Below are 12,828 nucleotides of genomic sequence, written 5' to 3'. Positions count from 1 at the left end.
TTAGAGTTGTACTCCATAACACTGACAAAATCATGCAGTGAACATGTTAAGAAAGACATTATATGCTGTCATGCATTGTGCTGGAGTTGGACCAGGAGCTACGTAATGCAGACAACCCAGTTAACATGTCCATGTGGGGCCTGTATGGGTAGCCCAACTGGAAACCAAAACGTTTTGTCTACAGGTGTAACAATGGGGCCCAGTACCAACACATGTACAAACCCATTTAGAGCCCATGCACACCTGAAACCTACCTACCCCACGTTTTACCCATGTGAGCTCCACATGAGCATGTTGGCTGAGTAGTCGACTCCCAAAAAATAGGGGATTGTGTATTTATTTTTTCACCCAAATGTTGCCTTACCTACTGTACCTAGCCACCGGGTCGCTGGGTAACCCAGGAGTTAGAAAAAAGCAAATGGCTACATTTTCTATAAGGACTCTAATACTAGCAATGCTCCCAACACTAGGAGGGTGCGGACAAGCACAAGCCTCCTCCGCTACACGTGAAGTCAGCCACCGCCTCTTATCCAACTGCCGCCAGTGCAGCAATACTAGCCAACTAATGAGCTCAGAGGAAAGCCCCAGATCCCCAGATCCCCAGCTCTGATACATCAGCTAACAGACACATGTTCCAGTCACCGGGAAGTGATGAGGAGAGGAGAGAGCCATCTACCCACCCAGGGAGCGCTCTCTTTTAATTGTGCTCTCTCCGGCTCCGGCTTCTGATGGTAAAGCAGCATGACTTGGGATTCAGTGTCAGTGTCTTGTTCTGGGGCACATTTTCTCAGTGAAATACAGATGTGCCATTTCATGACTAAGCAGTAAAATTATTATTTTTTTTAACCTCATTGCCATTAACTTAGCCAGTAACTTCATAATAGCTATTTCTTTACCACAGTATTGGTTCTAAAATAAATATTTAAAAAAGACTTGAATGCCTAAAGATCATCATCATCTAGAAAAAGGTAGACGATGTAAGTCAAGTCAAGTCAGATTTATTTGTATACATTTTTACTTGTTGTCGTCACAAAGCAGCTTTACATAAATAGTGATTAATAAAAGACAGAGACAAAGAAGAAAGAAGAAAATAACGTAAGACATGATGAATCAAAGATCCCCAGTAAGCAGCTAACGGCGACAGTGGTGAGGAAGAACTCCCTCAGAGCTGGAGAAAGAAACCTTGGGAGGAACCAAGACTCACAAGGGGGACCAGACCCGTCCTCCTCTGATCAGAACTATTTAAACATTATTGATAAAAAATGACCAAACCAGATACAGCAGTTAGTTAATAGTGGTGATATTAATAGTGGCAGATAGTTACGAGTCCATTTAGGTTTGAACATGGTCATTAAACAGGTAGCAGTGGTAGGAAGGTGAGCCGCTGGTCTGCTATGGGTGGTGGTGGGTGGGGGGCCTGCTGGTTGAACTGGTAGGTGGCAGCTGGTCTGACGCAGGTAGAGGGGACCTCAGCGGGCAATCTTCCAGCAGGTCGGGCTGGGTGGCCATTTCCTCGGAGAAGGTAAAAAGAAAGAGTTAGTTCTGAGAGGAATTTTTTGGAGATCAGAGAATATTGGGCAGTATCAGATTGTGTCTGCCGACTCCAGCAGGTCTGATTATAACAGCCTAATTAAAAGGAGAGAGCCAGAAGGTAACACAGACACGGGAGCACCCTGAAAACGCCTGCATCTATCTGCTCCACCGTCAACAAACCTGAGTGATTGCGTGTAAGCAGTGAGACGACAACTCCAGCATCTCAGTGTACTACAATTCCCTGGGTCCGCGAACCCCTGGACCTGCAACCCTTATCTAAGAAACATTAATTACCATAAGCTAAACTAAACATATAAGGTTTTAGCTTAGATTTAAAGATTGAGACTGTGTCTGAGTCTCGAACATTATCTGGAAGGTTATTCCAGAGCTGGGGGGCTTTATAAGAAAAGGCTCCTCCCCCTGCTGAGGTTTTCTGAATTTTGGGAACGAGTAAGAGGCCAGCACCCTGAGATCTAAGTAGTCTTGATGGTTCGTAATATACAATAAGATCCTGCAGGTACTCAGGAGCGAGGCCATGTAGGGCCTTATATGTTAATAGAAGAATTTTGTATTCAATACGGAATTTAACTGGGAGCCAATGAAGTGCTGATAGAACTGGACTGAAATTTTCTAGTTTTAGTAAGAAACCTGGCTGCAGCATTTTGCACCAGCTGAAGTTTACCTTGTATGTTCTTTTCACAATAACAAAATTACATTTAGCTACAACAGAAAAGGGAGTAAAGGAGGAGCTGCCAATAGAAAGTCCATAGCAACAGCTAATTCATTTTAAACAGGGAGGCGGGACCTTATCCCTCATATGAGATCATGTGTAGAAAAGGCTGAGCCACAAAGCTTTAAGTCCATTTTTGGGAACTTCGGTTGTGCTGCCCAAGAGCTAAACAGAGGAGACCCTTTGGACACACTCAGCTCGTGAGTATGACACAAATGACACTGTGAACTCAGAGCCTGTTTAAAGGACAAGTATGTTAAGGTAGAAACCATCATGGTGGCCATTCACTGAGTGAGGGAATCCATTGTTATGAGGCTGAACTAGGGTTGGATCATACGACTCAAATAGTAACTTAGTAAATAGCATCTTTCCAAAAACTAGCTTGAGCTGAAGGATTCAAGTAGCGTGTCAAATAACCTTAAGACCTACAGCAAAGCATCTTGGTACATCCAGCATCTGTCAACACAGGAACCATTTGCTTTTCTCTTTGTTCTTCTGAAGAGCTCAAAAAATAGCAAATAATAGTTAGAAACGTGAACAATCGCAAAACTGTCCTGAAGCTGTTATAGACAGAATTGAATACAACCTAAAAAAGAAATTTGTATCTAATTGTTAATGAAGCCAACATAGAATAAAAAGCCCTTTCCTCACAGATCAACTAGTAGAACTAGTAGAAGTGAAAATATCATGATAAAAATGTATGTTCATTTTTGGGATGCACTAGTATCAACAAGCCAAACAGTGTCTTTAAAAAGTACTGAAAAAACATCGCTTTAAATAAAAAAAATATATATATTTACCAATTTAAATATATATTTAAGTCAATTTTTGGGAACTTTGGTTGTGCTGCCCGAGTGCTAAACAGAGGAGATCCATTTGAATATATATATATATATATATATATATATATATAAATAACTTTCATGTTTGGACATGCACTAGTATAATTTTCCAAGATGGCAGAGTTAGCTGACAGGCAAGTTACAGTAGTAAGTAACTCAGCTGGTTAGCTGGTCTCCTTTTGCGTACCATCACCATCAACACAGCGCCACGGATCGTTCAGCCATGTCTCTCCACTGCTGCGTTCTCTCTTCACTGAAGCTTCCTGTAGCTGCTGCCCGCGTCAGATTTAAAACCCTGACTCTGGCCTACAAAGCCAAGACTGGACCAGACAGCCCCTCCATACTTGATGGCGATGGTCAAAAGCCGATCTGCACCAAGAGCCCTTCCAGCTTCAAGTACGGCTCGGCTCGACCCGCCATCCTTTAAGATCCACGGAAGACGAGCGTCCAGACTTTTTTCTGTCACTGTTCCTTGGGAAAAAGTGGAGAGCTGGATGACCAGCTTTTCCACCACCTTGACCATCGAAGACTAGCTTAGACCACCAAAAATCTGGCTTCTGGAAACTGTGAACTGGTTTCAGTCTTGAAAATGAAGATGCAACAATGGGTTCTTTGATCAGTGCCACAGAAGAACCACTTTGGCCTCCCTAAAAAAAACATCTTTTGAGTAGAAAGAACCTTTTATTTCATGCAGCTGATTTTAAGGTTCTTCACATTTAAACATCTCTATTATGAACATGGTTCTTGATAGAATCAAAAATGGTTCTTCTGTGGCATTGCTCAAAGAACCCATTGTAACAAAAGTCTTTAATCCCATTTCATATTAAGTGCCTCGGTTAATCATGTAGTACAACATACATCAATTAGACATAACATTAGTACCAATATCAATATTCCACAATATTGAGTAGGTCCAGCCTCAACAATAGATCTGCCCGTTCAAGGCATGGACTCCACAACACCTCTGAAGGTGTCCTGTGGTGTGTGGCACCAAGACTAGAACTTTAAGTCCTGTAGGTTGTAAGGTTGTCCTTCCTTGGATCACTTTTGCTAGGTACTGACCACTGCATACTAGCAACCAAAACAAGACCTGCCTGATGTTTTGGAGATGTTCTGACCCAGTCGTCTAGAACTTACAACACAGTTTGGTTCTTGACAAAGTGTCTCAGATTTGTACGCTTGTCCATCATCTTCAAGAATTGACTGATCACCTGCTGCCTAATATATAGATCCACTCTTTGACCAGAGCCATTGGAACCAAATCATCAATGTCATTCACTGCACCTGTGAGTGGTACTAATGTTATGGCTGATCAGTGTGTATCTGTGTGAATACTCATGCTTTGTGCACTTTTCCATACATGAATCAATAAAGGAGGACTAAATGATAAATGACAGAGTTGACATTTTCCGTCCACATACTTTTCTTTTTTGATAGAGCTTGTTATGCTCCCTTCAAGTGAGTCATCAGTGTGGTTTCGGCGCCCTCTGCTGTCTGACCAGTGTTACTTACAATCAGTTAAGTTGTTGGCTACATTGCTGCTGTTGTGAAGTGCTGGTAGAAACAGGCAGTGATGACCAAAGCACCCTTGCTCCCCCAAAAGCCTCATTTCAGTATCTGTTCCCATAAATAGATGAACTGATGACATGAACTGAACTGTGAGAGGTATGAAGTTTAAGATTAAACATTCTTCTCAATATTTTAAGCAAAGTGCACCTCCTGGATGGAAGAACGTTTGGAACCACTGACACTAAGACAGTCCTAAATTCTGGCCTTCAAGTAAAGCTTCTGACTACCAACAACGAAGTGATCTGGGTAGGCCGAGAGTTCGACGAGGCCAATGGCGCTCTTCCTACTGAGATCAAAGGTTTTGACGCCAGCCTGCAGCTTTTCACTAAAGACGGCCACGCCTGCGCTCGACTCTTCATCAGAAAGACCTTCAGTGACTGGAAAACTAGATTTCACAACTCCTGGGTGGGATTCTACAGAAGCTCACAAGATTCTAATAATGGATACAAAACATTCCAATGGAGTGTGTATTTTAAGATAAACGCTAGTCAGGTTTTGTCTAACGATTACGACATTTACGAATATGAGTCAAACGTGGCAGTTGGGCCAGGAGTACAGGTCCGATTCCTGCTAGACAAAAGCGGCACAAATGAGCGAGCTCGCACTATACCCTGGGATGGTGTAACTGATCCATCTAACCTCGGTCATGATGAGTTACGGAAAAAATGAAAGTCAGCAGGAGGAAATTATTGAAAGAAATGACAAACCACAGATGAAGATGAAGTTTCTGATTTTCTGATTCTTTGAAGAATGTTTTACATGATTCAGATGTCTTAATTACAAATCGTACTTTTGATTCTTGCTGATAGACTACAGGATCAGTCCTGTAACTTGCTTCAGATGGTAATATCTATGCTGTGTTTGGATAAATGACCAACCTGCTTCTACACATTTCTTTGAAAGTTACCGAACATGTGTGAGTAAACTGCTGTACTGTAAAATCAGGGAAAAATCCAAAGTCCTTGTTTTGGGGGTGATGTAATGTAATGTGCACCCCTGAAACTGGACATGTTGAATCATTTGTTCTTTAAATAAATCATACCTAATGAACCCAAATGCAAAAAAAATTATTGTTTGTTTTCTATATTTATATATACAGTACAGGCCAAAAGTTTGGACACACCTTCTCATTCAATGCGTTTTCTGTATTTTCATGACTATTTACATTGTAGATTCTCACTGAAGGCATCAAAACTATGAATGAACACATGTGGAGTTCTGTACTGAACAAAAACAGGTGAAATAACTGAAAACATCAAAAAAAACAGCCACCCTTTGATCTGATCACTGCTTTGCACACTCTTGGCATTCTCTCAATGAGCTTCAAGAGGTGGTCAGCTGAAATGGTTTTCCAACAGTCTTGAAGGAGTTCCCAGAGGTGTTTAGCACTTGTTGGCCCCTTTCCTGTTGAAAACTAAATGATGGTCCAACTAAACGCAAACCAGATGGGATGGCATGTCGCTGCAGGATGCTGTGGTAGCCATGCTGGTTCAGTGTGTCTTCAATTTTGAATAAATCCCAAACAATGTCACCAGCAAAACGCCCCCACACCATCACAGCTCCTCCTCCACGCTTCACAGTGGGAACCAGGCATGTGGAATCCATCCCTTCACCTTTTCTGCGTCTCACAAAGACACAGCGGTTGGAACCAAAGATCTCAAATTTGGACTCATCAGGCCAAAGCACAGATTTCCACTGGTCTAATGTCCATTCCTTGTGTTTTTTGGCCCAAACAAATCTCTTCTGCTTGTTGCCTCTCCTTAACAGTGGTTTCCTAGCAGCTATTTGACCATGAAGGCCTTATTTGCGCAGTCTCCTCTTAACAGTTGTTCTAGAGATGGGTCTGCTGCTAGAACTGTGCCAGTTCTAGCAGTGTGCCAGTTTCACTGTAGTCATTTCTTAAAGTAATGATGGACACTAATTTTTCTTTAGTTAGCTGATTGGTTTTTGCCATAATATGAATTTTAACAGTTGTCCAGTAGGGCTGTCGGCTGTGTAGTAACCTGACTTCTGCACAACACAACTGATGGTCCCAACCCCATTGATAAAGCCAGAAATTCCACTAATTAACCCTGATAAGGCACGCCTGAAAACCATTTCAGCTGACCACCTCTTGAAGCTCATTGAGAGAATGCCAAGAGTGTGCAAAGCAGTGATCAGATCAAAGGGTGGCTGTTTTTTTTGATGTTTTCAGTTATTTCACCTGTTTTTGTTCAGTACAGAACTCCACATGTGTTCATTCATAGTTTTGATGCCTTCAGTGAGAATCTACAATGTAAATAGTCATGAAAATACAGAAAACGCATTGAATGAGAAGGTGTGTCCAAACTTTTGGCCTGTACTGTATACACACACACACACCAGTGTACCCAAAGCAATGTAAATTACTCTGGAGTAACCATAGCAACAGTAGTATTAGTATCAGTACTATTGTGATGTATCCATAGCTACAGCTCCATAGCTATACATGTATTTTTTAATCACTGGGATGTTATAGCAGTGTATCCATAGCAACAGTAAAATGGTTGTCAAGTTATTTCTTTTCCTGGTGTATCCATAGCAACAGTAGTTAAAATAACATTTAGGTGCATTCATAGCAACAGTATTTTATATGAACACTACTCTGGTGTATCTATAGCAACAATAGTAAAATAATATCCTGTAGTATCCACAGCAACGGCAGTTACATGAACACTATTCTGCTGTCTCCATAGCAACAGCAGGCAGGCTGGTCTTACTCTGGGGTGTCCGCCTGTCTCGCGTCCACGGCGTCCACGTTCGCGGGCTCCTTGCTGTCCGCGTGCTCAGACATGGTGTTGAAGGAGGCGGTGTCCCCTCAGGGTGGGGTTACAGGAGGGGCTGCGGGGACACTGTGAGCGGCCAAACCCTCCGACTGTCCACCGCGGTCACTGCCCGCACGTGTCCGGTGTGTCTCCTTTGTTTGCGCGATCAGCCAATCAGAGCTGCCCGACGGGAAAACAACAGGAGTGACGTCAGCGAACAAAAGCGAAACCGTTATTATTATTAATACCAATATTAATATGAACAGCATATTAATAATAATAACGACAATATGCTCTATTATCAGCAGTTCTGGATTAATAAAAACAGTTTGTTAATAAAACAGCTGAGCAGCACGACTCTCCCTGAAGCAGCGAGCTGTTAGCTAAACGTCTGAATTAATATCCCTTCATATTATTATTATTATTATTAATATTATTATTATTAACCAGTTACGAACATCATGAGCAACACAGCTAACAAACGACCTGCGAATATTCAGGAAACAAACCCCGGGAGGGAGCCGAGCCGAGCCGGCCGAGCCTCCTTTGTTTGAGCCGAGAGGGAGAAGCTAAGCTAAGCTAAGCTAAGCTAACCAGCACCAGCACCAGCACCAGCCCAGCCCAGCCCAGCCCAGTACACACTGCCCGGCCCGGCGGCGCATCACTCACCCTCTACACCCGGGACCGGTCGGCTGGACAAGGGCGGCGGAACCGAGCAGCTACTGCGGAAATGTGAGCTTAGCTGGAGCCACAGAACCCAGGAAGCTTGAATTATTATCTACTACAATTTATTCAGTATCTACTATGAATTATTTATTATTCACTATGAATTATTTATTATCCACTATGAATTATTCAGAATCCACTATGAATTATTCAGTATCTACTATGAATTATTTATTATCCACTATAAATTATTCAGAATCCACTATGAATTATTCAGTACTTACTAACAATTATTTATTATCCACTATGAATTATTCAGTATCTATTATGAATTGTTCAGTATCTACTATGGATTATTTATTATCTTCTATGAATTATTTATTATCCACTGTGAATTATTCAGTATCTACTATGAATTATTTATTATCCACTATAAATTATTCAGAATCCACTATGAATTATTCATTATCTTCTATGAATTATTTATTATCCACTGTGAATTATTCAGTATCTACTATGAATTATTTATTATCCACTATAAATTATTCAGAATCCACTATGAATTATTCGGTACTTACTAACAATTATTTATTATCCACTATGAATTATTCAGTATCTACTATGAATATTCAGTATCCACTATAAATTATTCAGTATCTACTATGAATTATTCAGTGTCCGCTATGAATTATTCAGTATCTACTATGAATTATTCAGTATTCCCTATGAATTATTTATTATCCACTATTAATTATTCAGTATCCACTATGAATTATTCAGTATTCACTGTGAATTATTCAGTATCTACTATGAATTAATCAGTATCTACTATGAATTATTCAGTATTCACTATGAATTATTTATTATCCACTATTAATTATTCAGTATCCACTATGAATTATTCAGTATTCACTGTGAATTATTCAGTATCTACTATGAATTTTACAGAATCCACTATGAATTATTCAGTATCTACTATGAATTAATCAGTATCTACTATGGATTATTCAGTATCTACTATGAATTAATCAGTATCTACTATGGATTATTCAGTATTCACTATGAATTATTCATTATCTTCTATGAATTATTTATGATCCACTGTGAATTATTCAGTATCTACTATGAATTATTCAGTATCCACTATGAATTATTCAGTATCTACTATGAATTAATCAGTATCTACTATGGATTATTCAGTATCTACTATGAATCATTTATTATCCACTATGAATTATTCAGTATCTACTATGAATTATTCAGTATTCACTATGAATTATTCAGTATCTACTATGAATCATTTATTATCCACTATGAATTATTCAGTATCTACTATGAATTATTCAGTATTCACTATGAATTATTCAGTATTCACTATGAATTGTGTATTATCCACTATGAATTATTCAGTATCTACTATGAATTATTCAGTATCTACTATGGATTATTCAGTATCCAATAGAAATGATTCACAGTGGGCAAAAACACAGTTCAACCTACTGTAGGTCCAGCCTCCCCAGGCTGAGCTGTTCTTGCTCTAAGCCTTGTGGTGGGACTCATGCTTGCCTGTATTACTTCATGTTGGTGGTGTAGGATTAGGACAGGTATCAGGTTCCACAGTGGCATGTCTGTGGTTCAGGTCTGTGGTTCAGGAAGGTTCCTTAACCTGCTCACACCTCTTACCCTGAAAGAAAACTGAAACCACTGTAGGTTTCACTCTGGGTTAACTCTCGTTCTTCTCCACTCACTGGGAGAGGGAAGGTCTGAGTGAATTCATTAACATTAGCAATGATAACAAGATAAATAAGTCGAGATCAATACAAGATCAATAAATTGTGGCCATGACTTAGTAAAGTGTGGGAACAAGATAAATAAATCATAGCCATGGCTTAGTAAGGCGTGGGAACAAGATAAATAAGTCGAGATCAATACAAGATCAATAAATTGTGGCCATGACTTAGTAAGGTGTGGGAACAAGATAAATAAATTGTGGCCATGACTTAGTAAGGCATGGGAACAAGATAAATAAGTCGAGATCAATACAAGATAAATAAATCATAGCCATGACTTAGTAAGGTGTGGGAACAAGATAAATAAATTGTGGCCATGACTTAGTAAGGTGTAGGAACAAGATCTCATTGTGGCTTAGTAAGGTGGGAATGAGATCCTAAGTCGTAGCCACTACTTAGTGAGACAACGGAACGAGTTAAGTCGTGGCTTACTAAGGTGTGGGAACAAGATGATTAAATCATGGACCACAGCAAGGTCTTATCTCTTAAAACTTAATGATCTCGTTCCCCTTATCTCATTCTCGTGCCTCACTAAGTTGTGGCCACGACTTAGGATCTCACCTTACTAAGCCACAACGAGATCTTGTTCCCACACCTTATTAAGACATGGCCATGACTTAATTATTTTGTTCCCTTGCCTTATCTCGTTCCCAAGCCTTACTAAGTCATGGCTCTGACTTAATTATCTCATTCCCACACCTTATCTCGTTCCTGCACCTCACAAACTTGTGGCTACAACTTAGGATCACGTTCCCACCTTACTAAGCCACAACAAGATCTTGTACCCACACCTTATTAAGTCGTGGCCATGACTTAACTATCTCGTTCCTGTGCCTCATCTCGCTGGGGCATTATGGGAAATGTAGTGCCTGTAGTGACTTTGGATGGCATGTCCCCCGTCTCCAACAGGTGAAAAGATGCGTCGTCCAGCTCTCCTCATCTATGCATATGTCATCTGCATGTTTCCATCCCATGTCTCTGGAGACACCTGTCCCTCCCCTCATGGGATAAAGTGTGTGGAGGACTGCCAGCTAAGTGAGAGCGGGTATAACTGTCAGGCGATGACAGAAGAAGGAAAGCGTCTCACCCTGCACTGCTCTCCAGAGAGCAGCCTGGACGACAGCCAGGAACACGAGCACACCTCTCTGTATTGTGATATAGACGACGAGTACCACTGGTGCCAGGTGGACGGGGACAAACCCCTGTACCTCCACCACTACACTTACACCTATGGAGAGGTGTGTGACGATACCTGCGGCAAGAATGGAAACAACTACTTCTGGTGCAGTACCAAAAAGGGCTGGGACTACTGCTCGGCGGCGGAGAACGTAGATTACCAAGGCTACGCCGGCCGAGAAGAACATGGTGAGGCCAAGACACTGCATCCGAACCGGCTAAACGTTTCTAGGGCCGAAAACACTGAAATCTTAAGTTGGACTGACCATGCCAGTTACTGGAGGAACATAGTGGGTGGTGTCCTCAAACTGATTGTTCATTGGCCATTGTCCTGGTTGATCCAAGAAAGTACCAGCCAATGTTTTGGGAAACGTCTGTTGAGCAAAAGGCAAGCTGATGATGGCGAGATCATTGATACCATAACAGATAAAGGAAATTGTGTGGAGACCAGGTTTATTGCACATGTAGACCTTCGAACAATAGCAGACGGCAGCTTTTGGAGAAGTGAGATAACGAACATAATTGCATTATGGGACAACAGTGTTTTGAGAAACCAGCCCAAGTCTGGGTTGATCTCCTCAGGCGATCTCCGCATTGATCTACAGGGGCTGGTTAACAGGGGTAATCAGCGCTACTATAACCTACAAATCCAGCTGAATGTCCACCGCAACAACGGGGAGAGCACCACAGTGGCCCAGATCCTCATACCCGAGGAGCCTGAAATTCCAACCAGATACGTCCGTAGAGCCTTTCTGGAGAGTTTCCGCCGTCGGGCCAAGGTTACTGTAGAGGTAAAGCATGTAAATCAGTGCAAGAGACAGAAGAAGAAGAAAGCAAAAGGTTAAAGACACTAATCAGCCTATATTTTTATTCCCGTATAACTCACTGTTCCATTAATATAGAATATAGTAATAATATAAGCATATATATATATGTTATATATAGAAATAGAAATAGAAATATATACATATATATATGATAAATGGCCATATTAGCACCAAGCATTGATATCACATGTATTTGAAAATGTTGTGCATATATTAAATACGTATATATTTTATATACAGTGCATCCGGAAAGTATTCACAGCGCTTCACTTTTTCCACATTTTGTTAGGTTACAGCCTTATTCCAAATTGTATTAAATTAATCTCTTTCCTCAAAATTCTACACAAAATACCCCATTATGACCATGTGAAAAAAGTTTTCTTGAGAGTTCTGAAAATTTATTAAAAATAAAAAACTAAGATATCACATTTACGTAAGTATTCACAGCCTTCGCCATGAAGCTCAAAATTGAGCTCAGGTGCATCCTGTTTCCACTGATCATCCTTGAGATGTTTCTACAGCTTAAATGGAGTCCCCCTGTGGTAAATCCAGTTGATTGGACATGATTTGGAAAGGCACACACCTGTCTATATAAGGTCCCACAGTTGACTGCATGTCAGAGCGCAAACACCAAGCATGAAGTCAAAGGAATTGTCTGTAGACCTCCGAGACAAAATAGTCTCGAGGCACAAATCTGGGGAAGGATACAGAAAAATTTCTGCTGCTTTGAAGGTCCCAATGAGCACAGTGGCCTCCATCATCCGTAAATGGAAGAAGTTTGGAACCACCAGGACTCTTCCTAGAGCTGGCCGGCCATCTAAATTGAGTGATCGGGGGAGAAGGGCCTTGGTCAGGGAGGTGACCAAGAACCCGATGGTCACTCTGTCAGAGCTCCAGCGTTCCTCCGTGGAG

The 12,828-nt window shown here is 41.1% G+C and overlaps 1 protein-coding gene and 1 long non-coding RNA gene across 2 annotated transcripts; one reads left to right on the top strand and one right to left on the bottom strand.

Moving 5' to 3' along the window:
• Positions 1-982: 982 nt before the first annotated feature.
• On the bottom strand, positions 983-8,231 carry LOC140546950 (uncharacterized). Its single transcript, XR_011978374.1, has 3 exons — positions 8,127-8,231; positions 7,413-7,637; positions 983-1,512 (listed from the first exon to the last, which is right to left on the bottom strand). It is a non-coding gene; the product is annotated as an uncharacterized lncRNA (long non-coding RNA).
• LOC140546949 (uncharacterized) lies at positions 7,826-12,175 on the top strand. Its single transcript, XM_072670427.1, has 2 exons — positions 7,826-8,189; positions 10,823-12,175. Exon 2 carries the CDS (start codon positions 10,831-10,833, stop codon positions 11,932-11,934), a length of 1,104 nt encoding a protein of 367 aa, XP_072526528.1. The 5' UTR covers positions 7,826-8,189; positions 10,823-10,830; the 3' UTR covers positions 11,935-12,175.
• Positions 12,176-12,828: the final 653 nt, after the last annotated feature.

This window comes from Salminus brasiliensis, chromosome 24 (genome assembly GCF_030463535.1).
Source record: "Salminus brasiliensis chromosome 24, fSalBra1.hap2, whole genome shotgun sequence".
Lineage (NCBI taxonomy): Eukaryota > Metazoa > Chordata > Actinopteri > Characiformes > Bryconidae > Salminus > Salminus brasiliensis.
The sequence above is the reverse complement of the archived record's forward strand: the minus strand, read 5'-3'. Positions and strand labels throughout refer to the sequence as shown.